Source organism: Caloenas nicobarica, chromosome 6, assembly GCF_036013445.1.
Source record: "Caloenas nicobarica isolate bCalNic1 chromosome 6, bCalNic1.hap1, whole genome shotgun sequence".
Taxonomy (NCBI): Eukaryota; Metazoa; Chordata; class Aves; order Columbiformes; family Columbidae; genus Caloenas; species Caloenas nicobarica.
Genome location: NC_088250.1, coordinates 39,771,551 through 39,796,325, shown reverse-complemented (window position 1 = coordinate 39,796,325; position 24,775 = coordinate 39,771,551). Strand labels below are relative to the sequence as shown.

General features: G+C 42.6%; 3 protein-coding genes across 15 annotated transcripts in view; 1 reads left to right on the top strand and 2 right to left on the bottom strand.

The window, feature by feature from the left end:
* The window catches only part of MBD5 (methyl-CpG binding domain protein 5), a 133,229-nt gene extending 130,399 nt beyond the window's left edge, over positions 1-2,830 (bottom strand). For all 7 annotated transcript variants that reach the window (XM_065637938.1, XM_065637933.1, XM_065637934.1 and 4 more), the window contains exon 1: positions 2,715-2,830. The gene's annotated coding sequence lies outside the window, so the exon portion shown is untranslated. The remainder of the gene's footprint in view (positions 1-2,714) is intronic.
* On the top strand, positions 2,697-21,184 carry ORC4 (origin recognition complex subunit 4). Of its 7 annotated transcripts, none has more exons than XM_065637943.1 (14): positions 2,697-2,776; positions 5,221-5,292; positions 7,266-7,342; positions 8,592-8,682; positions 9,845-9,920; positions 10,306-10,391; positions 12,526-12,574; positions 13,117-13,268; positions 14,609-14,782; positions 15,127-15,213; positions 18,532-18,640; positions 19,035-19,130; positions 19,215-19,282; positions 19,817-21,182. In XM_065637943.1, the coding sequence occupies exons 2-14, from the start codon at positions 5,236-5,238 to the stop codon at positions 20,003-20,005; spliced, it is 1,311 nt and encodes a 436-aa protein (XP_065494015.1). In that variant the 5' UTR covers positions 2,697-2,776; positions 5,221-5,235; the 3' UTR covers positions 20,006-21,182. The 7 variants fall into 7 exon arrangements, with proteins under 7 accessions (XP_065494015.1, XP_065494020.1, XP_065494016.1 ...); XM_065637948.1 differs by lacking the exon at positions 2,697-2,776 and adding an exon at positions 2,869-2,945; XM_065637944.1 differs by lacking the exon at positions 2,697-2,776 and adding an exon at positions 3,219-3,280.
* The window catches only part of ACVR2A (activin A receptor type 2A), a 64,507-nt gene continuing 60,503 nt past the window's right edge, over positions 20,772-24,775 (bottom strand). Inside the window, exon 11 of the mRNA XM_065637941.1 lies at positions 20,772-24,346. Coding sequence (XP_065494013.1) covers positions 24,152-24,346 — 195 coding nt within the window. The 3' untranslated portion in view covers positions 20,772-24,151. The remainder of the gene's footprint in view (positions 24,347-24,775) is intronic.

The following is a 24,775-nucleotide window of genomic DNA, read 5'->3' as shown; positions in this document are numbered from 1 at the left end:
TACTTATGCCAAGACCTTCAGTACTTTTTAACAAGAAGATTGATCCCTCCACAGCCAAAGAAGAATGAAAGGACTGAAGCAAAGAAAAGTTAAATTATCGAAAGTATTGCATCATAACTATTCTCTTCAAACATCTGCTTACCTAGTCTAAATAGAAACTAACCCATTCATCTACAAAGAAAGGTAAGACAGCAAACTCCAAGGAAGGGCTGTTAAAGACAAATATAAGTCTGGCCCAAATAGCATCTTTATGTCTAGAAGAGCCTACATTTTGCCATGAATCCCTTGCTAATTCAAAACCATCTCTCTGACCTAGAGCCTGGGAAGCCACTAACATGGAATACAGGAAAATAATTATTATTTTTGGCTCGAAAGTAATTGGAAAATACAAAGTTTTCCTACATGAAATTAGCAATTGTAAATACCCATTCATAATAGTAGCAAAAAGAGCTTTAAAAACCCAGACAAATCAAAACTATATTGCCCTTCAGTTATAGCTGTTGATAACGCACGATCTTTCCTGACACAGGTTGAACGATTCAATTCTTTCAGTTCTTAGAAGGTTGTTGTGACAGCAGCCAGAAGCCCCAAATTGGCCCTCGACCCCTTTGTGCTCAGCGCTGCAGGATTTGCCTCCAACACGACTTGGAATCCCAGTCCTACCAGTGGCTCCTCAGGATGGACCTTCCCTACCCAATCCCCCCAAATCAGCGATTGTCTTTTCTTCAGCGCAGGGGCTGGAGGCCTACGGAAATGAAGGTTTTATTAGTTAATTGTATCTCTAGGATTTAAAGTAAGAGAAGACTTTGAATTATTCTGTCCAGCTTTAGCATTCTGTTAGAGTATTTTACCGAGCAACCATATTAAATCAAAACATAGCTATATTAAACACTAAAACACAAAGAAATTAAAGTGTTAAATCCTTGTAATAAATAATACATCTCATCAGCTGTAGGCCATGAAAGTTACAGGCAGATCTGCAGCTCTACATACATTGGGAGCATAATCCTGAAGGAGCTATAGGCTTCCGTGTACAGATGAAAGTAGATCAATGGTATCTCAGGTTAAGAAAAGAAGCATTGTCACAAAAGAAAAAAGAAAAGAAAAAAAAAAAGACAAAAAACCCCAGTGTTCTTTATTCCTGGTCAGTCTTTTGCTGTCCAACTCTTGCCTGTAGTAAACTAACTCAAAGGAGAGTCACACGTTCAAAAAATTGGGTTTTTATACACCTATCTGCTGATTTTGAAGAAGATTATCACTGTTGAATTTTTTCACGTTTAAAACCAAAGTCGTCTTGTTTTCACAAGCTAACAGAAAACTAACAGCAAACTACTATAAAGAACTACAGTTACAGCTGCTACCTTCAATTCTTCTTCACAATACCATTAAGTATCAGTCCAACTATATTTTTCTCTCATTCTTTCCACCGCATCAAGTTACGGCTTTCTCAAACTCCAGTGTGATTGCAGAATTGGTGCTTCGCACAAGACATGAGTGTACAAATTAGAAATGGGAGACACGAAAGCATTCCAGGAGGGCTCTTTCTTGCGGGTAGCCTTATAGTGCGGGGCTGAGATGACACACACACTCTCTGCCGACCCCCGTTTAACCGCGGTGCCCCACTGAAATACATACTCATGGCCTACTCCAAGGTTCAGCACGCTCCACAGTAATTCATAAACTGAGCACTCAAACCGCCTTTTTAAAATTACCGAGCACGTAATTAAGCTCCAGAAATAAGCAGACAACAGCAATTTCAACAGAAACATCCTACTTATGTAGAGGACTCTCATTTCAACTTGGCATTAATGCCCAAACTCTTACTTCTGGATTCTTACAAATCTCTAGAAGGCTTGTTCCAGCATTCCCTTGAGTTAGGCACTGAGTTTGCCCCGTTACATTTCAATCTATTTCAGACACTTTGACACGTAACTTTCCTTTTAATCAGTAGAAATAACGGTCAGATCAGCCAGCCGGCCGTACCTGACCTAACAAACCAGCAACACCGCCAGTGCGGATGGAGACATTTGGCCTTCCCAGCAGAAGGCCACAGAAAAACACATCACTATATATATATATATATATATTTGAGCAAACCATTGACCAAATATAGCTGGCCACCAACGATAACCACGTACCGCTATCGAACAGCGATCCCAATCTTGCGAACACTGGGTTCTTGGACAGCCCCTGGAAGTTGGGCTCCCCAGCGGGTCTTTGTACGGCCGGGGCCTTAACGACCACAGGGGTTTAACAAATCAAATAACGGCCTGAAGCCACCACAGAGAGCCCGGCCGGGGGGGAGCGAACCCCGAGGGCTCCCCGCCGTTATCCCACCACCCGAAGCGAGGTCAACAACACTTTCGGCAGCGGCCCGGGGGGCTCAGCACCCACCGGAGCCGCCCCCAACTTTCCTCACAGCCTTCAGCCCAGGGCTGGGTGAAGAACCAGCCCCCGGGGCGGCGGGGAGAGGAGCAGGGCCGGAGCATCACCCGCGGCCCCGGCGACAACAAAGCTCCGGCAGGACCGTACGGGGCGAGCTGAGAAGGGGCAGAAAGTGACAGGCGGGCGCCCGGCGCCCCCTCCCCGCCGCCCGCGGCCCAGCGCGGCCGAGCGCCGGGCCCCCTCCCGCTCCCTCCCTGAGGTAAACAAGCGGGCGGCCCCGCCGCCGCCGCTCCCCCCCTCCCGCGGCCCCGCCGCCGCCCCGCACTCACCTCAGCGGCCCCCCGGCGCCCGGCCGGCCCCGGAGCGGCGCAGGCGGAGACGCACACAAAGGGTAATAAAGGGGGAGGAGGGGAGCGCAGGGGGTGGGGGCTGCCCAACTGCCTCCTGCCGCTCCCCCGCCGAGCTGCCTCCCGCCGGGGCCGCCTCTCGGCTTCGCTCTCCCTCCGCCGACGAGTCCGCGGGGGAAGCGGGGGGGGGAAGAAACTCCCCGGGCTCCTCCGGTGAGGGGAGCGGGGGGGGGGGGGGAGAAACTCGGGGGGGGCGCTTGGCACCGGCCCCCCGCGCCGATGCCGAGCGGAATTAGCGGCCTGTCCCTTTAACGGTATAAATAACGGGTCCCCCCGCCCCCCCCCGCGCTCCTCATCATCAGCTGCTGCTGCTGCTCCGGCTGCTGGGGCTCCGGCGCTGCCGGGGAGGAAGAGGGGAGGCAGCCACTGCGCATGCGCCGCGGGGGAGCTCGGGAGGCCGCGGGGGGGGGGGGGAGGGAGGGACGTGCCTTCCCACAGGGCCGTGCGCGCACCCGGAAAGAGATCCGGCTGCGGGGCGGAAGGAAGTGGTGAGGAGGGAAGGGGCGGAACTGAGGGGGCGGTTGGGATGGGAGGGAGGGAGGAGGGACGGCCCGGTGTCACGTGAAGGGGGCGGCGCGGGGGCTGCCGGGAGCGCGGCCGTTGGGCGGGGCGGGCGCGCGCGGGCGGCGGTTGCAGCTGCGGCCGCGTCAGGTGAGGGGGCGGGGGGGCCCAACCTCGAACCCGGGGGTCAGGGCTGCGCCCCTCGCTGGAGGAGGGACCTGGAGGGGCTGGAGCGAGTTGAGAGAGGGGAATGGAGCTGCGGAAGGGGCTGGAGCACGAGTGTGATGGGAGCGGCTGAGGGAGCTGGGGGTTCAGCTGGAGAACAGGAGCTGAGGGGAGACCTTCTGATCTCTGACCTGCCTGAAAGGAGCTTGGAGCCAGGGGGGTCGGGCTCTGCTCCCCAGGAACAAGCGCCAGGAGCAGAGGAAACGGCCTCAGGTTGCGCCAGGGGAGGTTGAGGCTGGATGTGGGGAACAATTTCTTCCCCAAAGGGCTGTGGGGCATTGGAACAGGCTGCCCAGGGCAGTGCTGGAGTCACCATCCCTGGAGGGGCTGGACAGACGGACATGAGGTTCTCAGGGACACGGGGCAGTGCCAGGGGTGGGTTATGGTTGGACTCGATGATCTTGAGGGGCTTTTGCAGCCAAACTGATTCCACGCTGCCCCCGAACGCCGCGGGTCCCCGGGTTCGCTTGCCGGGGGTCCCGGCTGCTGCCGTCTCGGGCCGCCTCACCGGGAGGTCTCCGGAGCGCGAAGCCGCCGCCGCGGGTCCCTCCGGTGCCGCGGGAGCGTCTCCCCGGGAGCGCACACGGGGCTCGGGGTGGGTTTTCCTGTTGGAAGCCCTCGGCGGCTGCGGCGCTTCGGCGGGACCTTCTGAGCCCTCACTAAAAACCGGGGACGGGGACGCTGCTCGTCCGGTGGTCTTGATGCTCTTGCACTCCTGCTTAATTAATGTAATGGTTTCGGTTCAGCCTCTCTGGCTTTGTGTTCCTGTGCCTTGCGCTCCTCTGCATCTGCTTCCCCAGTGACTGCTGCGTTTATGTATTTTTCAGCAGCCAGCCTGGTCCTTTGCAGACACAGCAGCTGTGCTGGGGCTGAAGGATGCTGCCTTAAAATAGAAGGGGCAAAACGGGGAGAAGAGGGAGACGGCTGTACAAAATAAGTGTACATTGCTGTGCAGCGAGTCTTGGAAGCTTTCTTTTTGCAGGAAGAAGGAGAATCGGTTTTTACTCATGTTCTTTATCTAGAGAGTCACTGTGGTTATTGTTATAAGCTGCACCACTTTAAACATGGGTAGCCAGCTCTTCTATAAAAACTTAGTTGTGGCTTAACATGTTACCATGTGCCTATAGCTTGTTCCAGCTGCAAAAAGATAAGTACATGGTTTCAGACCATCTTAAACACAATTAAAATGAACACATTACACTTGGTGTTTGGTCAGAGAAGAAGGTGTTCAAATGTCACTTTTTAGAACAATGTGGAACTTGTGTCTCGGTGGAGCTTGGCAGGTCATTCACAGACTTGCGAACATCATCCTTGCCCTTAGGGACTTTAATAGAAAAGCTTGGAAGAAAACCTTTAATATCTGTTGCATTAGGTACAGTTTGCATTGTGCTGAAAGGCATTCCAAAGCAAATGCTGGTCAGAAGTTGTATGTAAACATGGGTTGCATCCAATCAGAAATGAATTAAAAATGCTTGGGTTTTTTGTTTTTGTGTGGTTTTTTTTTTTTTACTAGTAATATGAACTACTGCATCTTGATCAGTTAAAAGATGCTCATTACAACTTAAGTTCTTAGAAATGAGCAACTGTATTGTGTTTGCTGTACTTAATTTAGTTTGCTAACATCTAAGTCAAGTTTCTGACAAATATAATTATCTGGAAAATGGAGTAATTTAGTATAACTTATATTCTTTCTTATTTAAAGATTAAAACTTCTGCAATGAGTAAACGTAAGCTGAAAGAGAGCAGTGGAGCAAATGGAGAATGCATTTCACAGGTCAGTAACATTTTCATTAGCTGGCTTTGGTTTTAAGTTATGAAACTTTTCCATCCTCTGCCATCCATGTCATTCTGTAGTTTTTTTACTAGGCCAGTTAAAAAGGCATGTCCAGATACTTGATGTCAGTTCTAGGACTGTAAATGGTTTTTGTGTTTAGGTTCTGAATGCCTTTCAGCTTCTCAGCTGATGTTTGCTTGCTTCAAGTGTTACAGTAATGATCTGCATTTTGGAGTCTTAATAAAAATGTTAAAGAATGGTCTTGTGCTTTTACAGGTGTTTGTGGCAACAGATTTGCATAAATCTATTTTTACTTAAACAGATTCTTTATCTTCCAGTTTGAAGGATGAATCAGAATCTTGGGGACTTATTTTTTTTAACAGCTTTATTCTTCTGTTTCTCAAAGTGTCTGCTTAAAAACTGTGATGCATCTTGTAGTGAAGTACCTCTGGTTTAGTGATTTCTCATATTTTAATAGCTTTCTTTCACTTACCTACAAAATCCCTTTATTGGAAGAAAAACTTTTCACTTGTGGATGGACAATGCTGACTGTTCAGATAGATTGTTCAGTAAAACAGAATAAATTTGGAAATTAAATCAGTAGGACTTCAGTAGAAAAAGTAACTGAACAGTCAGGTACAAAAGTTCATATTAGAAATTAATTCCATTCATAAAGTGGAATTTTTAGCAAAATAGATGTCTGTTGTTCTTGTATCCATTTTCATGATTTCTTAGGATTCAGCAGAAATGAAAGTGGACTCAGTTAAGAGTTGCAGCTGAAGAATGTAGAGAAAAAACATACGAAGGGAAGACGAGCCAACTCAGATGAGAATGGAAAAACAAGGACACAGATGTGCACGATAATGATACAGTTGGGTTCTAGGTCAAATGGACGTTCACTTAAACTGAAAGGCAGGGTGCTGAAATGTGATTTTAAAGGAAAATCACTTCATTCACCGTTTGCAGTTTACTCTGAAATTATTTGACAATTAGCACTTCAGTTGGACACAAAACATTACAAAAGGATGGGATGTGCAGTATTTTAGAAGAGCTTAAAGGAGGGATGTGGAGAAGTACTAGTATAGAGTCCTGTGAATTCTTTAAAATTGGAATTGTCCGATTTGTGTGCCGCTAGTCAAGCAGTAGGAAGAAATCTGCTCTGAAGCTGGAGGCTGGCTGTTTGGGAATTGAAGATACCATTTTAAGTAATAGTTCTTAATGTGAAAAGCAGAAGTCAGGGAAGAAGTGTATCCAAAGATATCTCAAACAGTACATCTGCATTAATAGTTAAAATAACTGTATTCAGCGTGCAGTTTGAAGGGCTTTGGGACTTTAATAATCAAGCTGGACAAGCGTCATTCCATCCTTTGAAAGCAAAATATTAGCTTTGGTTTTATGCTACTTCCTGCCACACGTCCAAACTTTTAGGAACAAGATATTTGAACTGAATCTTCAAAGAACCTGTAAGCTTGATACTTTGTAATGTTTGAAGGTACTAGGCTGCAATGTTGTTGCCAGTGGTGCAAAAAGTGTAGTGCTGAGTTTTGGGGGGAATAACTAAGTAGGTTATTTTTTATTTAAATCAGCTGGTAAATGTTTTCTTGCCTGTATTGCATGATAAGTTAGAACTATGAAATAGATGTACTCCTGCCCTAATTTTGGTGACAAGTATAGCATCCTCTTGGGGCTGAAGGAAAGAAGCTGTAGCAGAAGGGACCAAAGACAAGTGTTGCTATAATTGAATTTTTTTCTGCTACAAAAGAGATGTTAAGTATTCTGCCTACTGCAACTTTATTCTTACTTTGAAGACCCTTATATCCTTGATGACAATTAAAATGTACATGTTACAGAGTATTTGTAACACCACAGGAACAGGCATATTTTACTATTATTTTATTGCAGTACTTACATTATTGGTACATTCCGGTGTTTGAAGCACCAAACATTCTTTCTGTCTTGTGTTACATCTGTAGGTGCAAAAAATTTTACGTGAAAGATTCTGTCACAGTTATGCTACTGGAAAACTGTTTGGGACTGAACAGCAGTACAGGTGAGTGAGCAGACTCAAATAGTGAGTAATTTCTACTTTAACCACAGTAAAAAAGGCGTCAGATGAAGTCAGAATTTTCTGCTACTTCTCTTTTCCAAATTACACAGGCTTAAATGATTTGCAGCACAGTGCTTGTTTGCCTGAGATCTTTATGAATTTTTTTACAACTGTTGCTGTTTTGTCAGGCTCTGAGTTTTGGGTTTCTTGTCCTTGTTTCAAATCTGTAATTCCTGAAACTCTTTTTTGAACCTGAAAGATGCTTTTAACACATATTCCAGGGCTATGTTTTATGACCTGACCAAGCAAAAAGTTAAATTCTCTTGTTGTGAATCTGACTTTTACAGACCGTCTTCTACTTAATACACCACCATTGAGGAATTATCTGGAGAGAAAACATGATGAACTTCCCAGCACTTAGTTTCTCTTTCCCAAGTTGTATCAGGGCTCTTAGCTATAGTAAGCTCTGAAATAGTGAACAAAACCATGTGCATTTGCTGCAGCTGTTCCATGATGACTCTATCGCTCCTTTAGAAGCGCTTGCATGATGTCAATATTCTAACGAAAAAAAACAAACAACAAAAAAACCCAACAGCCTCCTTCCCCCAAAATAAATGTATGCATTTGTACAAAATGGATGTGTCTGTAGTTTTTATAAGTACTTTAAATGTGGTATTAGGTGATAAGTCTATCTGAAGAGAATTTAAAGTTGTCCTTTTTCCTTCTTTTGGATGGGAATAGAATATGAACTTGAAGTTCAGTATAGCTGTTACCATTCACAAGCTTTGAATGTCTGAATTTAGCATATGATCACTTTTATGAAGATTGTCAAAATTAATAAGTTCCACTAGATTACTAATTTTTACTGGTGGAAAGGTTTTCTGTCAATATGTTTGCCAGACTTCCTTTTTCACGAGCTATAGTGGTAGCACAGAAAGCAATCTATTTTTTATAAGCAATAATTATTGAAGTCTGTCCTTTCATGGTAGAGGATTGTAGAACTTTATGAATTAGTGATACTCCTGACTTTTGCATGTTTTAATATCTTAGAATATCTTAGGAGATCTGATAACTCAGCCGTTTGTACTTTATTGTATTACATTTTGCATGCCCTGAGTGTTGGCTCTGAGAGCAAGTTGAAATGTATGAAGTTTCCTCTTATGTTGTAAAGATTCTTTGAATTTTCCATAGTTTCAGTGAGTGTTGTCCAGTTTGATGTTTTAAATTGTTTTTATTGCTGTTGTCAACACAGACATCTGCTGGAACTGCTGAAACGAACTACAGTTCACGGAGAAAGTAATTCTGCCCTCATTATTGGACCCCGAGGATCAGGAAAGACTGCGGTATAAACATGTATTAGAAGTTTGTACGAGGTCAAACTATGCATGAGGCAGTAACTTCACTGAGGTCCTTGAGCTTTGGAGCTAAATTTTCATCTCTGCCTGTTTTGAAAGAGAGAATTGTTAATTGTTTCCATAGAATTTCAAAACATTCTCTGACCTCTAGTGAGCTACTTCTGTTGAATAACAATATGGAGAAATTGGTTTCCTAACAGGTTTCTGAAATTTTTCAAATGCTGAGTTCCTAGTGATTTTGTAAAATAGAATAGATTCATGTGTGGCTGACAAAACCTTGCACCTGTCGGTCCTCACAGAAGTATGCATGCTTTGGAATTCATGCCTGCCTTCACCAGGTTCCATGACATGCTACGAGTACCTAAACTATGCAAAATGGAAATGTTTCTTTTCAGAACAAGCTGCAGTTGTCGTTCAGTGATCTGACTACATCACAGATTCTGCTGCCTTTCATAATTTCTCCTGCTACAATTCTGTGGTGGTTCTTGCTGCAGAGTTCATCTTTGCAGCTAATCCAGCTTTTCGCTTACTTTTTAAAAGTTAAGCTGCTGGTGCTATTGGGCCTCTGCTGTAAAAATAACAGAAAAAACATCCAAAAACTGTAAAAAGAGTAGACTAAGAGGTAGATTTCTACATAGCTGTTTATAGGTAGAGAGTGGTAATGTATCTTAATCCTATTTTTAACACGTCAGAGAATATTGTTACCTAAACTGCTAGGAAGTAGAATACTGAATGGTAGTTTTAGTTCATTCATGACAAGAGTAGGTTTTGTATTTTAAAGTAGTTCTTTTTAGTTGAAGCGTGTGTAGGGATGACATCTAACTTCAGTGTTGTATACTTAAAAGACTTAATTGTTTGCATAATATTAATGTTTACATGAGTATATAGTGTAATAAATAGGTTGGCTCTTACTGCAGAAAGTAGTCAAGAATGAAAAATTACAAAAATTACTTTGGAAGTATTCCTAATAGCTACAGCAAGCAGCCTTCAAGCTTTTAAACACAGCTGAATATAAATAAATTAATAAATGGTAAACATATCCAGGATACAGGTGACACTGTTTCCTGTCTGGTAATATCAATTTGTACACTTTTTTACTGTTAATACATTCATCTTCTTACAAGGAAATTATGTATTTTTTTTTTCCTAGTTATTAAATCATGTCTTAAAAGAACTCAAGGAAATGAAGCAAGTTAGAGAGAACCTCTTGGAAGTTCATCTGAATGGCAAGTAATGCAGCATTATTCAAATGTTATGCTATATTCAGTTGCTATATATTGTGTGTACTGAACAAAAATTTTGGTTTCAGCAATTGTAATGAAGCCTCGATTACGGAAAATGTGTATGTGAGCTCCGAAACACCTTTCTTTGTACCTCCCTCTATAAAGTGAACTTGTGTGCTTTTGATGACTTTTCAAAATGTTAAAAATCGGTTCAGTTGTGAATGAATTGTTTGAACTAATTTATTACATATTGTAAGTTACTGTCTATTAGTTTTTGAAAAGCTGGGAAACGGGAGAAGCTTCTGGAGAATTTTCTAGTGGCTGTAGACATGGTCTCTTGGGGTGAAGGAGAACTGCCAGTTCTTCATGAAAAATCATTTTCTTTCAGGCCTTCTGCAGACTAATGATAAAGTGGCCCTGAAGGAGATCACCAGACAGTTGCAGCTGGAAAATGTGGTTGGGGATAAAGTTTTTGTAAGTATTAACTTTATTATACTCCTTGCTTACGTCCCTCAAAAATCCTTGCCTGGACAGCTAACTTTATAGGATGCAGCTTGTTGAGACTGAATGCGCTTTGAGAGTTAATTAGCAAAATTGTGATGGGCTGGCTCAGTCTTCTCAGGGCTTTTAACTTTAAATTAAATATTTTTAAATTAATTATTTAAAAATATTTCATAATTGGTGGCAGCAGTGAACTGTGGCAGCATTTACCTGTGAAGATCCTGGTTTACAAACACTTCAATCATGCCAAGAAATACTTGTGTTCTACACAAGTGCTGGATGTTATGTTTTGCTAGTTGAGCAATATTAACGCATCCTGATAGTTTTTCAAAAAACATCAACTTTGACTTAGAGAAGGAGCAAGAATGAAAAGAGTCTCTTAAAATTTACTTCAAGCCTTTAAATGAAACAAACGTTACGCATTCCAAAGAGACTTTGTTCAGAGTGGTACAGTATTTTGGGAACATCCACTGTAACATTTTGAGACAAAGACTAAACAAGTGTATCAGCCAAAAAGCAGTATCTTTAATACATTTGCAACCTTTTCTAATTTATAGGGAAATATATCCAGGCTTCTTAAAGCCTTTAATTTTGCATAGCATTTCTTTTAAAATATTTGTTTCTATTGACCTTTTCCCAAAGACAAGAAAGTCTTCTACATTAGTTCTAAAGTCAGTAATGGAGAGTAACTGAAGTGCTTCAGATTAAATTTCTCTCGTTCGAGTGTGAAATAACGAGGGTCAGTGATCGGAGTTCTGCTGGTGGTTGCCTGTTATTCGGTGCGTGTTCTTGAGGGGCCATCTCCTGGTACCACAGAAGGTCCTTCTGGGTGTCATCTCCTCCTGTGCTCCCAGGCAGGACCTTTGAGATGGGCAGAATTTACACAGTTGCGAGTCATGTAATAACAATCCAAGTGTCTAAAGCGGAATGATGAGAGGGGAGAAGGGTGAAATCTCAGTAAATGAGGTTTGTTTTCATCAGTTGCATTTGGAAAGCTGGAGACATAACGTGTTACTACTTCAGTTAAGAGAAACCAGAGAACTAGGCTAGAGACAGCGTGGAGTACAAGACAAAGTGTAGGCTGTAGTCATGAGGTTTTATTGCCTTTTGGAAATGCTTGCTTCTTAGACTGTGCTTTGGTTTCTTATTTATCCCAAATGATTTTAGATACAGGGAATGGAAAACCCTTTGTGGTCGTGAGCTAAAATTTTCCCAAATGCAGCTGCAGTAATAAAAGGAAATAACAAGTATTTAATTTCAGCGTAGCCACTTGAATGAGTTGGCTCTTCAGCAGAGAACAACAACAACCTTTCAGGGTCCACAGCTCCATTACCAAAAAAGCTAAAGGCAAAACTAGACTTAAATATGCTTAATTCCCCTATAATTTTCCCTGCTAAATTATTGTGGAGTACTACTTTAAACTCTTAGCCATCTAAAATCCCTTTGGTTGCACATGGCCATGGAAACGCACCAATTTGCAGGAATGTCCTTACATCTGTTGACGGAAACTTTTCCTTTTTTTAGCTTCTTCAACTCTCATTCACAGAGTAAATTGGCTTTTCTACCTTCTTTGATAGGGCTTGTGGTCTTCAATTATAGTTATTTCCCATCTCACAACTTGTCTACTTCGGAGTGTGTAAATGTGTGTGTAACTGAAGCAGGATGGTCATAGCGATTCGCTGTTCATGAATGTCTGATGTTTTTATCTAATAAGGTTGCAAATTAAAAAGCTGCCTACTGATCATTCTCAGCAGAACACGTTAGGTGGCAGTTTTTGCATGTGTGTAGACGGAAAATGAGTATAAAGCTACCTGTAATTTTAGCTTACTGTAGACATTCTTCTGATCATTGCCTGAGGCAATTAGCTGGGGTTTTTCAGACGGGTAAAAAGTGGATCAATGTAGAGTTAACTATCAGTTTTCTTGGCCTGAAGAGGTGGTGATGATACAACATGAAGTAACACGGTAAATTTTTGAATATGCACTGGTTTTGCAAGCAGGGTTTTAGAAGGAAATGGGCTTCATTACATGCCTGAACTTGATGTAGTTATGCAATTCTGAGAACGACACCGAAAATCTGTTGTGAAACTTTTTTCTTCTCTGTGTAGGGCAGTTTTGCTGAAAACCTTGCGTTCCTTCTTGAAGCTTTAAGGAAAGGTAAACGCTAGCAGCCCTTCTTCTGAAACTGTGTGTGTGTTTGTCACTTGGCTAAAAAATGAGTGTATATGTGTTTCTTCATCTACTCGTACAAGTGGTTTGAAGAAATCTAACCCAGGAATGTGTCATGGTTACAAAATAGTGTAAAAAAGACGTAATACTGAACAAACATATATCTAACATAACTGATGCCATAAAGGCTTGCATGTGATGGTCAGCTATGAAAGGCAAATTCTTTTATCCAGACTGAAACCGTTAAAAATAGTGTTGTGGGGTTATTTTGGTTTGTTTTTGTTTTTAATTTGCCATAGAAGTCTGTCTTCTCTTGCAACCAGTAATGATGCTTGAGAGAATACTGCAAAACCTTACCGATTTTCTTTCAGTGTATTTTTCTTTTTAGTGCTGTAGCAGTACGTATGTGAAAGGAGGGCTTAGTGAAAGCTTAAGGAAGATATGTAAATCGTTAAAACCATAGAATGCAAAAGCTGTAGAGGTGGAAGTCTGGTGTTACCATATACTAACTCTTAAAATTGCTGTCTCAGGAGATCGAACTAGCAGTTGTCCAGTCTTGTTTATACTGGATGAATTTGACTTGTTTGTTCATCACAAGAATCAGACACTGCTCTATAACCTCTTTGACATATCCCAGTCAGCGCAGACTCCAGTTACGGTTATTGGACTTACATGTAGACAGGTAACAAATTGTGTTTTCTCATTCAAAGTTTTTAGCTGCTTTAAAGAGACTTTTGTCTTCTCTCCTGGAACCTTATTTAATTTACTACAAGACTTTTTGCAATAATCCATTTTTCTGACTTGAATTGGGAAGGAGAGTGAGGTAGATTTTAAAAAAGTAATAATAGTTTGTGCTGAGAGCAAACTTAGATGACCAAAAAACCACAAAGCCTTCAGTTTCACTGCTAGAGGAGCAGGTTTACATTTGTGAGGGGACTCAAGCCTGTTGTTCTGTATCACCGCAGAAGAGCCATATGTATCCATCTGACCGTTCTATAGTACTGTATCATTACTGTTCTGACTCTGGTATCCTCATCACCCATAATTTCAGACCCCTTATTGCTCAGATTTTGAACCTAATGCAGGTAGAGTCCTCTGAGGCTGTGTCATGGTCATGATGGTAGCTGTTACTGCTTTTTTTTTTTTTTTTTAAATCACTCTTGCGTGTGACTTCTAAATCAAAAGGGGTCTTCATATTTTGCACTGTTGGCTCTATATTTACTCTTATTGTTCTCTTTTTGGTGAGGAATTTCAATATTGTTAAAGCCTTTTTTTTTTTTAGTGCAAGTAAAAACACCAAAACCAGCACACAAGAAACCCTTAAAGCCAAAAAAGCCCATCCAAAATTCCTACAAACTGGGCATGTAACCATTGTGTCCCAGTATAAGGTTGGGGAATAGGACTCTGTTTCTCTAAATGAATGAATCCCACGTCTTGTTTCTGATGCCAACCTATTGCTACACATTCTGAGAAAAATAAGCTTTTCTCTATTATCTTCAACCAACAACCTGATGGCAGACTTGCTTAGTTCTGCCTGACAATCTCCGAAGAGAAATATTGGCTCTTAGGTTGTTTTTTTTCCTCTTTTTCTTTCTTTTTTTTTTTTTTTTTAAGCTGGATTCTTTCAGTCTGACAAAAGGCTTGTGAACTGACAGCTGCCAACCTGCGGATCTGCTAAACAGACAACTTGTCTGGAGCCGTGATAGGCTGAAACATCTTGAATGCAGACTTAAGTAACTGAAAAATTTACATAATCTATGGAGAAATTGTGCTGGGTATCCTAGCAACTAATTACCCTGTATGATGTAGCGCATCACATGATTTGGGTAAATGGCTAGTTGTTAGGCACATCGATTATAATAATTAGCAAAGGTCTTCTTAGAACATTTGAAGCCTGAGAATATAATAATAGTTTTTTTTCCAACACAATTTACTGTGCCGTTTTCTCTTGTTTTTACTGTAGCAAAGAACATGGTAAATGTGTCTGCTTTTTAATTTTTTTAATTTATTTTTTTTTACAAGGATATCCTGGAGCTCTTGGAGAAGAGAGTAAAATCAAGGTTCTCTCACCGACAGATATATTTGATGAATTCCTTTAATTTTAAACAATACATTAAGATATTCAAGGAACAGCTTGCTCTTCCTACCGAATTTCCTGATGAGTCTTTTGCACAAAAATGGAATAATAATGTCCAGGTATTTAAAGCTCTTTATACTCGGTTATAGTAAAACTTCTAAAGTAAGGCTGGTTTGTAAGTGTAAAGCCTTTACCTAAGATTACTATTTCCTTTCACTATTTGAGTTTGACATTGAATAAATCAAATTGTGATAGAGAATCTTCACTTACTGAGTTTGGAGATAAGATTTTAAGTGTCACAAAAAAGACCAGAAAGTTAGGTTAGGCATGAAGTATTGCATTGCCAAGTGCAAGATGAGCTCTTTCCTAAAGTTACCTAACTGGTATTTTTTGAGGTGAGTATGAAATTATTTGCTGAGATGATTAAAATATCACTTACTGGTTTCTTTTTCTTTTTTTTCAGCATCTCTCAGAGGACAAAACTGTGCAAGATGTGCTGCAGAGCCTTTTTCACTACACCAAAGATCTGCGCTCACTTCAGTTGCTCTTGGTATGTATTTAGATACGTATATAGTATCTTCTTGATTTGCAACCACAAAAAAATGGTAAACAAAACCTGTGTTTTTCGTGTCAGTTATCTGAGCTTTACCTGAAATGTCTTTTTATTGAGCTGGCTTTTGAGAGTACTGGTTTCTTGCATGCTTTATCAGTCCACGCTTTATTAATGAATTTGAGGAGTTCCAATTTCTGTAGCAGTTGCATCGTCAGGGTGTACTGGTTTCTTTCCATTTCAAAACCAAAAGTGCGGGTGAAATACTTTCAAAATATTTTTTCCTTTCCGAGATTCTTTTTGGTTGCTGGTGAATGCTGAAAACCGCTTGTACTAAAACCTACTTTTTCTACCTTTGGGTCTGTTGTTGCAGCCAAATATTCCTCCATTCTTCCTCTTCCGCTAAATCTGTCACTGTACAAAACCTGCTTCTCTTCGCTAATGTCTCTCTTCTTAAAATATTGATAAATTTTGGTGCCATTTTTTGACTCTGGCCTCCTACTGTATTCTCGCATCATCATATGCTCTGCACTCCTGACGCTGTTAGGCTTTGTCGATGTTCCTGGCCCGTTTTTTGAGCTCCTCTTGGATAACTCCCTATGCACTTTTTGATACAAAAGCACACAGTGCTGCATTTGGAGTAACGGTCACTTAGGGCTAAAATATTTGTTGTTCTCATCCCTCTTTTTGCTCCTCCTTCTGCCTAAACTGTTGCTCTTGCTGCGATGCTTCTGAGCACGGATCACTTGCAGTTTTGGACTAGTTGCCCCTGGATACTTCTCTTGTAAGAGCATTCCGTTTATCTACAGTCTTGTTATTCACATGGAGGAAATGCTTTTCTTTTATCACTTCCAATGTCATCTTCTGCAGAGTTATCAGATAAAATCACTTTATGAAGTGCATGAATAGGCACCACTTTGTTTCCCAGGGCTGGTTTTGTATATGGAGTGATGCAAGATGCCCAGATGCTGTCCTGAATTTGTCCATTACTGTGATGCTGGTCCAGGAAATGCCATCTTAATCTATTAAAACTTGAGGTGCTGGAAGCTTGAGGCTACTAATCCCTAGAAATACTGAGACAGAGGTTAATTGGCATCAAGGGCCCGGGGAAGCTGAGGAATTTTCCTTGGTAGCTTCACCTTTTCCCCGTGATCACAGGGGAGGGAAGGAGCCTCCTCACTGCGGGAAGGAAAACTGGACTGATGGCTCCCTGGTAACTCTGAGAGCAGAGTCTGTGCTCGGTACGTCAGAGCTAATGCTGATGGTGAACTTCCTCCTATCGCAACAAATGAGCTTGAGCTTAACGCGTGGTCAGGCTCTCTTGGAGAGTCTCTTTATTTCTTTTTATCCACCTCCCTCACTCTCATTTTTTAACACAATAAGAATGCGCTAACATTCATTACAGAAAATGAGTAACACTGATTTAACCACCTTAAAATACCTTTGTGCTTCTGCCAGCATGCAAAGCCACTAAATGTACTGGCTTGTGCTGTGCGCGTATTCAGATTTGAACCTTCAGCTCTGTGGTGACTGTGCTTGGGCTCTTTAGCGCTGAGAGCTTTTCCCAACACGGAGTTTATAACCAGTCCGAAAACAAGATCCTAGACTTCCTGCTCTGCTTCTGAAATCAGAGTCCTCTTTTTGCTAGTCCTCAGTTTACTTCAGTTCATTACAAGATTGCAGATTATTTCTAGTTTAGAAATCTCTGTGGCTTGACTGAGTGTGAGAAGAAGAGCTGGCGGCTCTCTGGATAGCGCCAACGTGTGTTGGGGCTGAGGCTGAAGCTCATAATTGTTTTCTTTAGCATGTTCTGAATTTTTCCTTTAGAAGGGGGCTTTTTCACTCTGTGAAGTCATCTTGCTCATAAAAATACATAATACAACTTCTAGCACTCTTGTAACACTTTTGGTGAGAATTTGAGCTGATCTTGCTGATTATCTGCTTTTTGGGAGCAAGGCCTTGTTTTCAGTGACCAACTATTTTTAAATTCCATTTAGTGCTCCCTATCACTTTGCATTGCAAGATGGACTCTTGGGTTTTCAGTGGAAACTTAGTATCTCGTTCACATGGCACTAACCTAAATGGTATTGTGCAAAACAAAGCTGGGAGGAATTGAACAAGTTTTTAGCAAAGGAAAATAAGTGATTGCTCATGGGAATAGAACTCGATAGCTTGTAACTGAGCTGGTAACATTGAGTTTTGCTTTTGGGAAATGCTGGTTCCTTGTGGTTTCTCTTGTGAGGGTGAGTTCATGCTGCTCGTCTGCCCCTGGAGCTGGTAAAGCGGAGGCTGCTCAGTGCTCTGTTCCGTGTCCTTACCTGGTGCTCACACATTTCACTGGCCCTGACGCAGAAGAGCAGCAACTTACAAGAGAGATTGCTGCGTTTCCTCAACTTCGTTCCATTTTGCATGTCTGCTAGTAACTTTTGCCTGTTGTTTCTTCACCTCTCCCCTTCTCCCTTATCCAAATTCCCTTTAGTCTTTGTGGTATAAAACCTTATTCCGTACCTTTGGAAGTCTGAAAGCTCATGCAGCATTGCGAGGCTGTAAGGAGGGAAGGAGGACTGGAAAAGCCGGCGATAGGCAGCATTGGATGTTCTCCAAGAAACACCTCAATGATGGGTGAAATAAATAGTTTTTCATCACACAGAAGTCGGAGGTGGTCACTAAAAGCCATTTTTTTTCTGTTGAACAATATTCAATGACAAAGTATCTCCAAGGGAGATGCTCAGAGCCCCGTGCCTGCCGCTGTGTAACGGCGTGTGCGTGATCAATGGCTTTGGGCGAGTGGTGTCAGAGAGGTCAGTTCACTGTCTCTTTATTAACTTACATTTGTTCAAAACTCACTTGCTGTGACAGCTGAGGCTCATTAAGGATTCAAATTGCAGCTAAGTGAGGCTTCAGCTGATTTTCCAAACCGAGAGGCGCCTTCACACCCTTTCTCAGCACTTTGAGTGCACTGTAGCTCTGGGTACAAAGGTATGTGTGTAAAGTAGTTGTAAAACTCATTTCTTGCAGCAATCATGTCAGTATGCTAATCCATTGAAATTAATATAAACAAGTTAATGAGTGTTTATCTCCTCTAGTGACGAGGCTTTAAACTTTCAAGCCTGGAAAACCCTCCTGGCCAAATGGAGTTGTAGCTACCCGCTATTTACAAGGTTTTCAGTCTGAGCCTACTCTGGGTGTAGGGTTCGTTCGTTAATGTTTCCAGGAGGTGACTCCAGGGGAAGAGCGTTCTTCTGCATTCCATCTCCAAGTAGAAAGCATGTCTGGTAATTAGTAATTAAATGAAAAATGTCTTTGCTTTATTTTCAGATGCTTGCTGTAAGTAACGTTACTGTGCATCACCCACTCATCACTGCATCAGATCTTCAGGAAGCAAGCAAGCAGTATAGAATGGACTCAAAAGCGAATATTGTACATGGTAAAGCTCAGCTCTTCCCCCCAAACATTTCTTAGGAGTACAGAACGTGTCAGGTCCCTCCCTGAAATCCTTCCCGTGTGTCAGGGACACATGGAGATTGTTTTGGTGCTGCTCAGAATTCTTTGTCCTGCCACACAGTCTGCAATGATGGTTTTCCTTTCTACTTCAATCTCTTGCTTTTTGACGGAAGCAGCCCGTTTCTTCATGTTCTTGCTTCAAATATCTGCAAAATACATGTTCTCTTATCTAGCCTCTCCGATTCTGGAATTCTTTTACAATATGAAGATACATAACAAATATGTGAGGCCTACAGCGTATAAAAATAGAGGAATAAAAATAGTATATGAACTGCTTGCTTAAGAGAAATATTTAGAGCTCTTATCTTTCCCTCCAGGTTTGTCTGTCCTGGAAATCTGCCTCATTATAGCTATGAAACACTTAAATGATGTTTATGAAGGAGAACCATTCAACTTCCAGATGGTTTACAACGGTGAGAGAAATGCATGAGCTTTACAACCCCTAAATCACTTACTTTCCCATCAGTAACTTTTTTTTTTTCCTATGACTGATACAGAATTCCAGAAGTTCATACAAAGGAAGGCGCATTGTATGTACAACTATGAAAAGCCGGTTGTCATGAAGGTAAGCCTGAAATGTCATTTTATTTTTGCCTCAACATATTAAGTGCACAGAGCAGAACAGTGTGTTGGGGACAAAGCTGACACTGTCACTCAGTGAGTGTGACTTTGCTAGGCTCTGCTCAGGGAACTGCTTGTAGGACACGATGTAGGACATAATCCTGCATTTCCAGTTCATGAACTTAACCCCAGGACCAGCAGTTCTGTGGTCAAGGCTTCTCCTGGTTTTGCAGCTTTTCAGCTGAGCAGCCGTGGTTTCTCATTCTACATCATCCAGTTAAACTGGAGGTGGTGAAAAGTCTGTGCACCTGCAATAGGCTGTTCCAGTTTGTATCTCAGAATAACAGTCATTCCCAGTCAGTCACACCTCCACCAGATTGCAGGGATTATTTCAGAAGAAAAGCGCAGGTGCAGTAGAGCTCATCACTTGTCTGGCTGCTGAGGTCACACCAGAGGTTTCTGTCAAAACGGCGTCTCACAGGTCATTCAAAACGAGCAGTACAGCCCAGAATGAAATCTTCCTTTTCTTTATTTTTAGGCATTCGAACACTTAGTGCAACTGGAATTAGTGAAACCACTAGAAAGGCCATCTGTCCGTGCGCAGAGGGAGTACCTCCTCATGAAGCTGCTGCTGGATAACAACCAGATCATGGATGCTCTGCAGGTGTATCCCAACTGCCCCACAGACGTCAAGCAGTGGGCAGCCTCATCCCTCAGCTGGCTCTGAACTCTTTGGAACTTAAAATATCACTTGCTGCGTCATCAAAGCTTTTGGGGTTAACTGTCAACTCCAGAAGATGTAACGTTTCCCCACAGTTGGGTGTTCAAATTAATAAATTTTTGTAAGAAGGTTGCTGTGCTTTGCTGATGGGTTGGGGATTTTGGTTTTTAAGGAGAACTATAGTGCTGGTATCTTCTGACAGCCATACATTTGGCTGGCTGCAGTGCTCAGTTTAGCTCAGCACTAACGGTTCCTCTCTTCCACTTTGTAGAAATGGAAGCTCTTTGGCGTTTCTCCGTTTTGGACACAATATTGGGTGCTGGCTCCGGGGCTGCCACACTGGCTGTGGGACCCACACCGTACGTTCTGAAGCTCAGATCCATCCCAAATGCAGGTTACAGCTAATACTCAATGGTGGTTTTTTCCTCAAATTTGACTTGACATAAACTTAATTGAACATTTCACCCCAAGTGGCTTTAGCTGCCAAGCGGTGGTTTTGTGCAGAACAGCCCCTGTACCCACCCTTTCCCTCTGGAATGCTGAGCAGGGGTTGCCCTGGGCTCTGCACTGGCCTCTGTGGGGCAGGAATGGGTTCTACAGCTATGTGGAATGTACAGAACATATACGTGCCTCCACGGTCACCACAGTGCCAGGTCTTTTTTTGTTTTTCCAGACCTTGCCCTGCAGCTTGAGAATGGCTGCACCTGCAGGAACAGGCACCTGCCTCTTCTCCCACAGCGTGCCAGTTTGAAAAAAAGGCATTTGTGAGTCATAGTAGTCACATTTTTTATTTTAACTTTTCAGGGGAATAGGGGAGAAAGAGTATACATTTTTATTTGTACAATATTTAACAATCAATCACTTTATTGAGGGCGAGGCGGGGGGTTGGTTTTAGTACTTGCAGAAAAACAGCAAGTACCTTTTGACAGTAGTACAACAACCTGTGCCCAAAACACTGACAAATACAAAGAGTAAAGTTAATGTAATTGTTTACCAAAATCTTGAGAGGTAACGAATAGTATATGGACTGAAACAGCATTAAAAAAAAATAAAGGAAACAAAAAGTACTGCTGGTTGAGTATCTGAGGTAAATGATGTTCCATCAAGGATGCTACTTGAATCGTTTTGCCCATGAAGGTATATTGCAGCGTTCTGCATTTTGTACCAAGTGTTCCTAATAAAAGTAAATGTATTAAAAAAAGGTTAAAAAAGTGAAGCTGGAAAAAGAGCAAACTGGTAACCCTATGTGTTCTGTCAAATGCTCGTGTGAACAGGAAAAATCTTATTACTGTCTGCTTACAATTCAGCACACCAAAAGGTGGGATTTGAAAATGACACCGACCTTTAGCAGCCTCACACAGAAGGTACAAAGCGGTGGATGTGTCAGTCCTCGCCGGGTGGTTTCGGCGAACGCCACAAACACCAGCGCTGGTTCCACAACTCCCCCAGCTGCGCAGCACAGCCCCTGCTCAGAACGCTGCGGTACGTGGAGGCGTAAGGACACGGGCACGCAGGATGGGCCACGGGAACCGCTCGCCCTCCAACACAACGTAAAGAGGAACACGGGGCTTCAACTGGTGTGGCCAAGATGGGGCTGGTTTCTCCTTGGGTCTGGGGCCACCGTTTTGGCAGATTTGGCTGGGATTTCAGGGCAAGGGCTGTGACCAAAGCCAAATCACTATGGGAGTAATACCAGAGTGTTTCCACCAGCAGCCTGACTCAGTCCTGCCCTCATTTACACTTGCAAAGTGCTGCTGGCTCAGGTGCATTAAATGCTCCAGAAGTAAAACAAAAAGTACGCATCAAAATGCTCCACAAGAACAGCTGCACCCGAGCAGCTCTGGGGATGTTACTGTTACCAATTAAAAAGCATTTACACTGTCACCATCCTGTTCAGAGTGACATTTAGTGATGCTGTTAAAAATCAGGAGGAGCGCAACATTTGAGTGATGAGCGATAACCAAAGGCAGGTTTGAACATGAGGGTAAGGTTTAGCTCAGCATTCCTGGGACCTGCAGCACCTGAAGCTTAAAGGATAATGCACAGGTGATGCACATTTTCATACATGACCAATTTTTCCATCAGATCTAGAATAAGGGATTATTAAGCCACCTGCATTGACTCCATTTCGGCCACTAAAGGGGTTAGAACTCATCGGGAACACAGAGATCTTCAGTGACGTACAAATGGACTCAGATTTGTTCACAACTCAGCGGCTGCGTTTGTGTCCTGCTGTGTGTGTAAAGTAACACCCCTGGATTAAAAAAATGGAAGCAAAATTAAAGTATCGATCAAAGATACTTAATAGCCAAGCTGAGCACCCCCCAGTTCATCCAGCTGAGAAGAGCAGGACAGAGCGCTGGCTGCGACCTCAGCCTTTCCTTCCCAGCCCAGCCCTTGGTCTTGTTCATCCACAACGCCTCTTATTGCGCCCAGACCAAGCTCACGTACATGCAGAAATGAGAGTAGCTTTTGGCTGCGCGTTCCAATTTTCAAGATAACATTCGCAGCGAGCTCCTAATTGCAACATTAAAACCCTTCAAAAGACATGGACTGGCTGGTGTAAAAACCACAGAAAACAATGGAATACACGGCATATTCCTAGCTATTCTCAGGGCTGTCTTCTAGAGGTTTATAAATTTTAAGTGGAAATTTGTGTAAGGGATCAAATAGACGTAGTGAAACTACTTCAGAGAAGCACTTTGGCACCTGTGTCCCAGTCTCTTTGTAACGTGACCGTAAGGCACGAGCGCTGAACTCGAGAACAATGCTGGAGTTGCGAGAGCAATTTCCGTGATTTTCCTCATTGTTTGAGTCTGTGCTGCGGCCGTTGGTATTCGTTACCTCTACATAGTCATTGCATATTTCCAGCTGTAAGCATAACTAAATCATCCCTGAAATTGGTATGAGTTTCGAATCTAAGATCTGCAGCTGGGATTTTCCACGTGATTCTAGGCCAGCCCTGCATACCACGGACACCAGGTTGCGCTCCCGTCCAACAGCATCGAGCTTCGCCCAGAGCCCGGTTCAAATCTCAAACAGAGTCAGAATTTGGGGAAAACGGAGCTTCCTGAGGTGATCCTGAAACAGCGATACAGAACCCACTGTTTAGTGACCGGAACACGCGCTCGGCGGAGCTTTGCACAAACATAAATAGGAAAAAGACTTTAAAAAAAAAAAAAGGAAAAGAATTCAGAGCTTTCCAGTGTCACAGCTCACAGAAAATTAAAAAGAGTCATGCTTAAGTTTTCAAATATTCCTCAGACACAGCAAACCTAAATAGTATTCAGTTAAATAAATGTATGAGATACTCTGGGAAATGGAGGTAAGAGAAAAAGCTTTAAACTAAAACAGGAAGGAAAATTTTGTTTCAATAAACAGCACTTTTTTTTTTTTTTTTATACACAACAAGCTAGTACAAGAAAAGGCTAAAAACACTGCTTTAGGAATGGCCATTTACCGTTGGCATGAAGCATAGCTTACCCTTCTTAAATAACACAGTGAATTTGAAATACATCATTTACAAAACATGGATCGATTTATTATTCCAATCTGTTAGTGTTGTCAATGTCAGGGTTTAGCGGAGGTGGAACTGAGGTATACCTTGTTGAGGGAGGTTAAGTAATACTTGGAAGCCTCTTCGCTATATCCCACTCGATTACGTTTGTTTCTGTACACCGAACAGCAGCACACTAAACATTCACAAGCTGTGTCATATTGGCATTACAATAGTCATTTTTATAAACAACAGCAAATGCAATAAAAACAAGTTACCCTTTTTTTTTTTTTTTAAATCTGAAATGAAATGTTTGATTTAAAAAAAATAACAGTAGTTCATTTAAGGAATTAGTCTCTTCTGACAGGTATTAAGAAATCAGACGTCAGTTTTTAAAACGCTTGATTAGCCGGCAGACGGGTCCGTGGGCTTCGTTTCAGTTCCTCGGCGGCACGTTCTGGTTTCTCAGCGTCAGCAGGGAATGAATGCAGAAAGTCTCACGGATCCGGGGAAAACAAAGGAAAAACCCCCTCCTGGGGACGTTCCAGAGAGACTTACCGTTCTTTTCACACCAAAACCAGCGCCGACGTGAGCCCGTCAGCTTTAGCAGCTCCAGTGCAGAGTCCTGGCGGTCAGTTCCGTGCCCAGTGCAACCATCATAGACTGGATTCTTTGGGAGGAAAGTCAACGTTTGTCACCATTGTGACCACAGTCACGATGTCCTCTGTTGTTATAATGTTTGTTAGTTTTTGCATCTGAATGATCCGCTCTTCTACGCAACCCGCTGACAGCCTGGCTTCTGCGTCGTGATCCCAGCACTCCTCTATCGTCTCGCAAAGCATCGCCATGCCCTGCGAGCAAAGCCAACGAAAAAGAAATAAACACATACCTAAAAATCAGGCTACAGAGTTAGCAGCAATTTTATGAAGGTGAGGTGGCTGAGCAGTTCTAGTAGCAAACTGCATTTTAAGGTAAACCTGCCCAATTTTAACCAGCAAGCTGTGAAATATTTGTTTTGAAACCTAGTGTGTCATATGGGGCCTTACGTCTTATTGATTTTGCACTATTTAAACAAATCCTTTCGAGCATATAATGTTGCAGTCTGCCAGCAAAGCCACCGTGGCGTTTTAGAAGATCTCGCACTGAAAGAGGCGAAGTTCTTCAGCGATCAAATGAAACTTCAACGCAAAACCCCACAGTCCAAGAGGGGATTTCCAGCTGAGAGCACTTCGCGTAGCTCCAGTGCTGATCCAGAATGTGCCACTTGCAGGGAGCAGACG

Excerpts from the sequence above, each read along its gene's own strand:
- ORC4 (XM_065637943.1), top strand. The coding sequence starts at position 5,236 with ATGAGTAAACGTAAGCTGAAAGAGAGCAGTGGAGCAAATGGAGAATGC. Across the intron at positions 14,783-15,126 it reads AATGGAATAATAATGTCCAG|CATCTCTCAGAGGACAAAAC; the intron begins GTATTTAAAGCT and ends CTTTTTTTTCAG. Across the intron at positions 15,214-18,531 it reads GCTCACTTCAGTTGCTCTTG|ATGCTTGCTGTAAGTAACGT; the intron begins GTATGTATTTAG and ends CTTTATTTTCAG.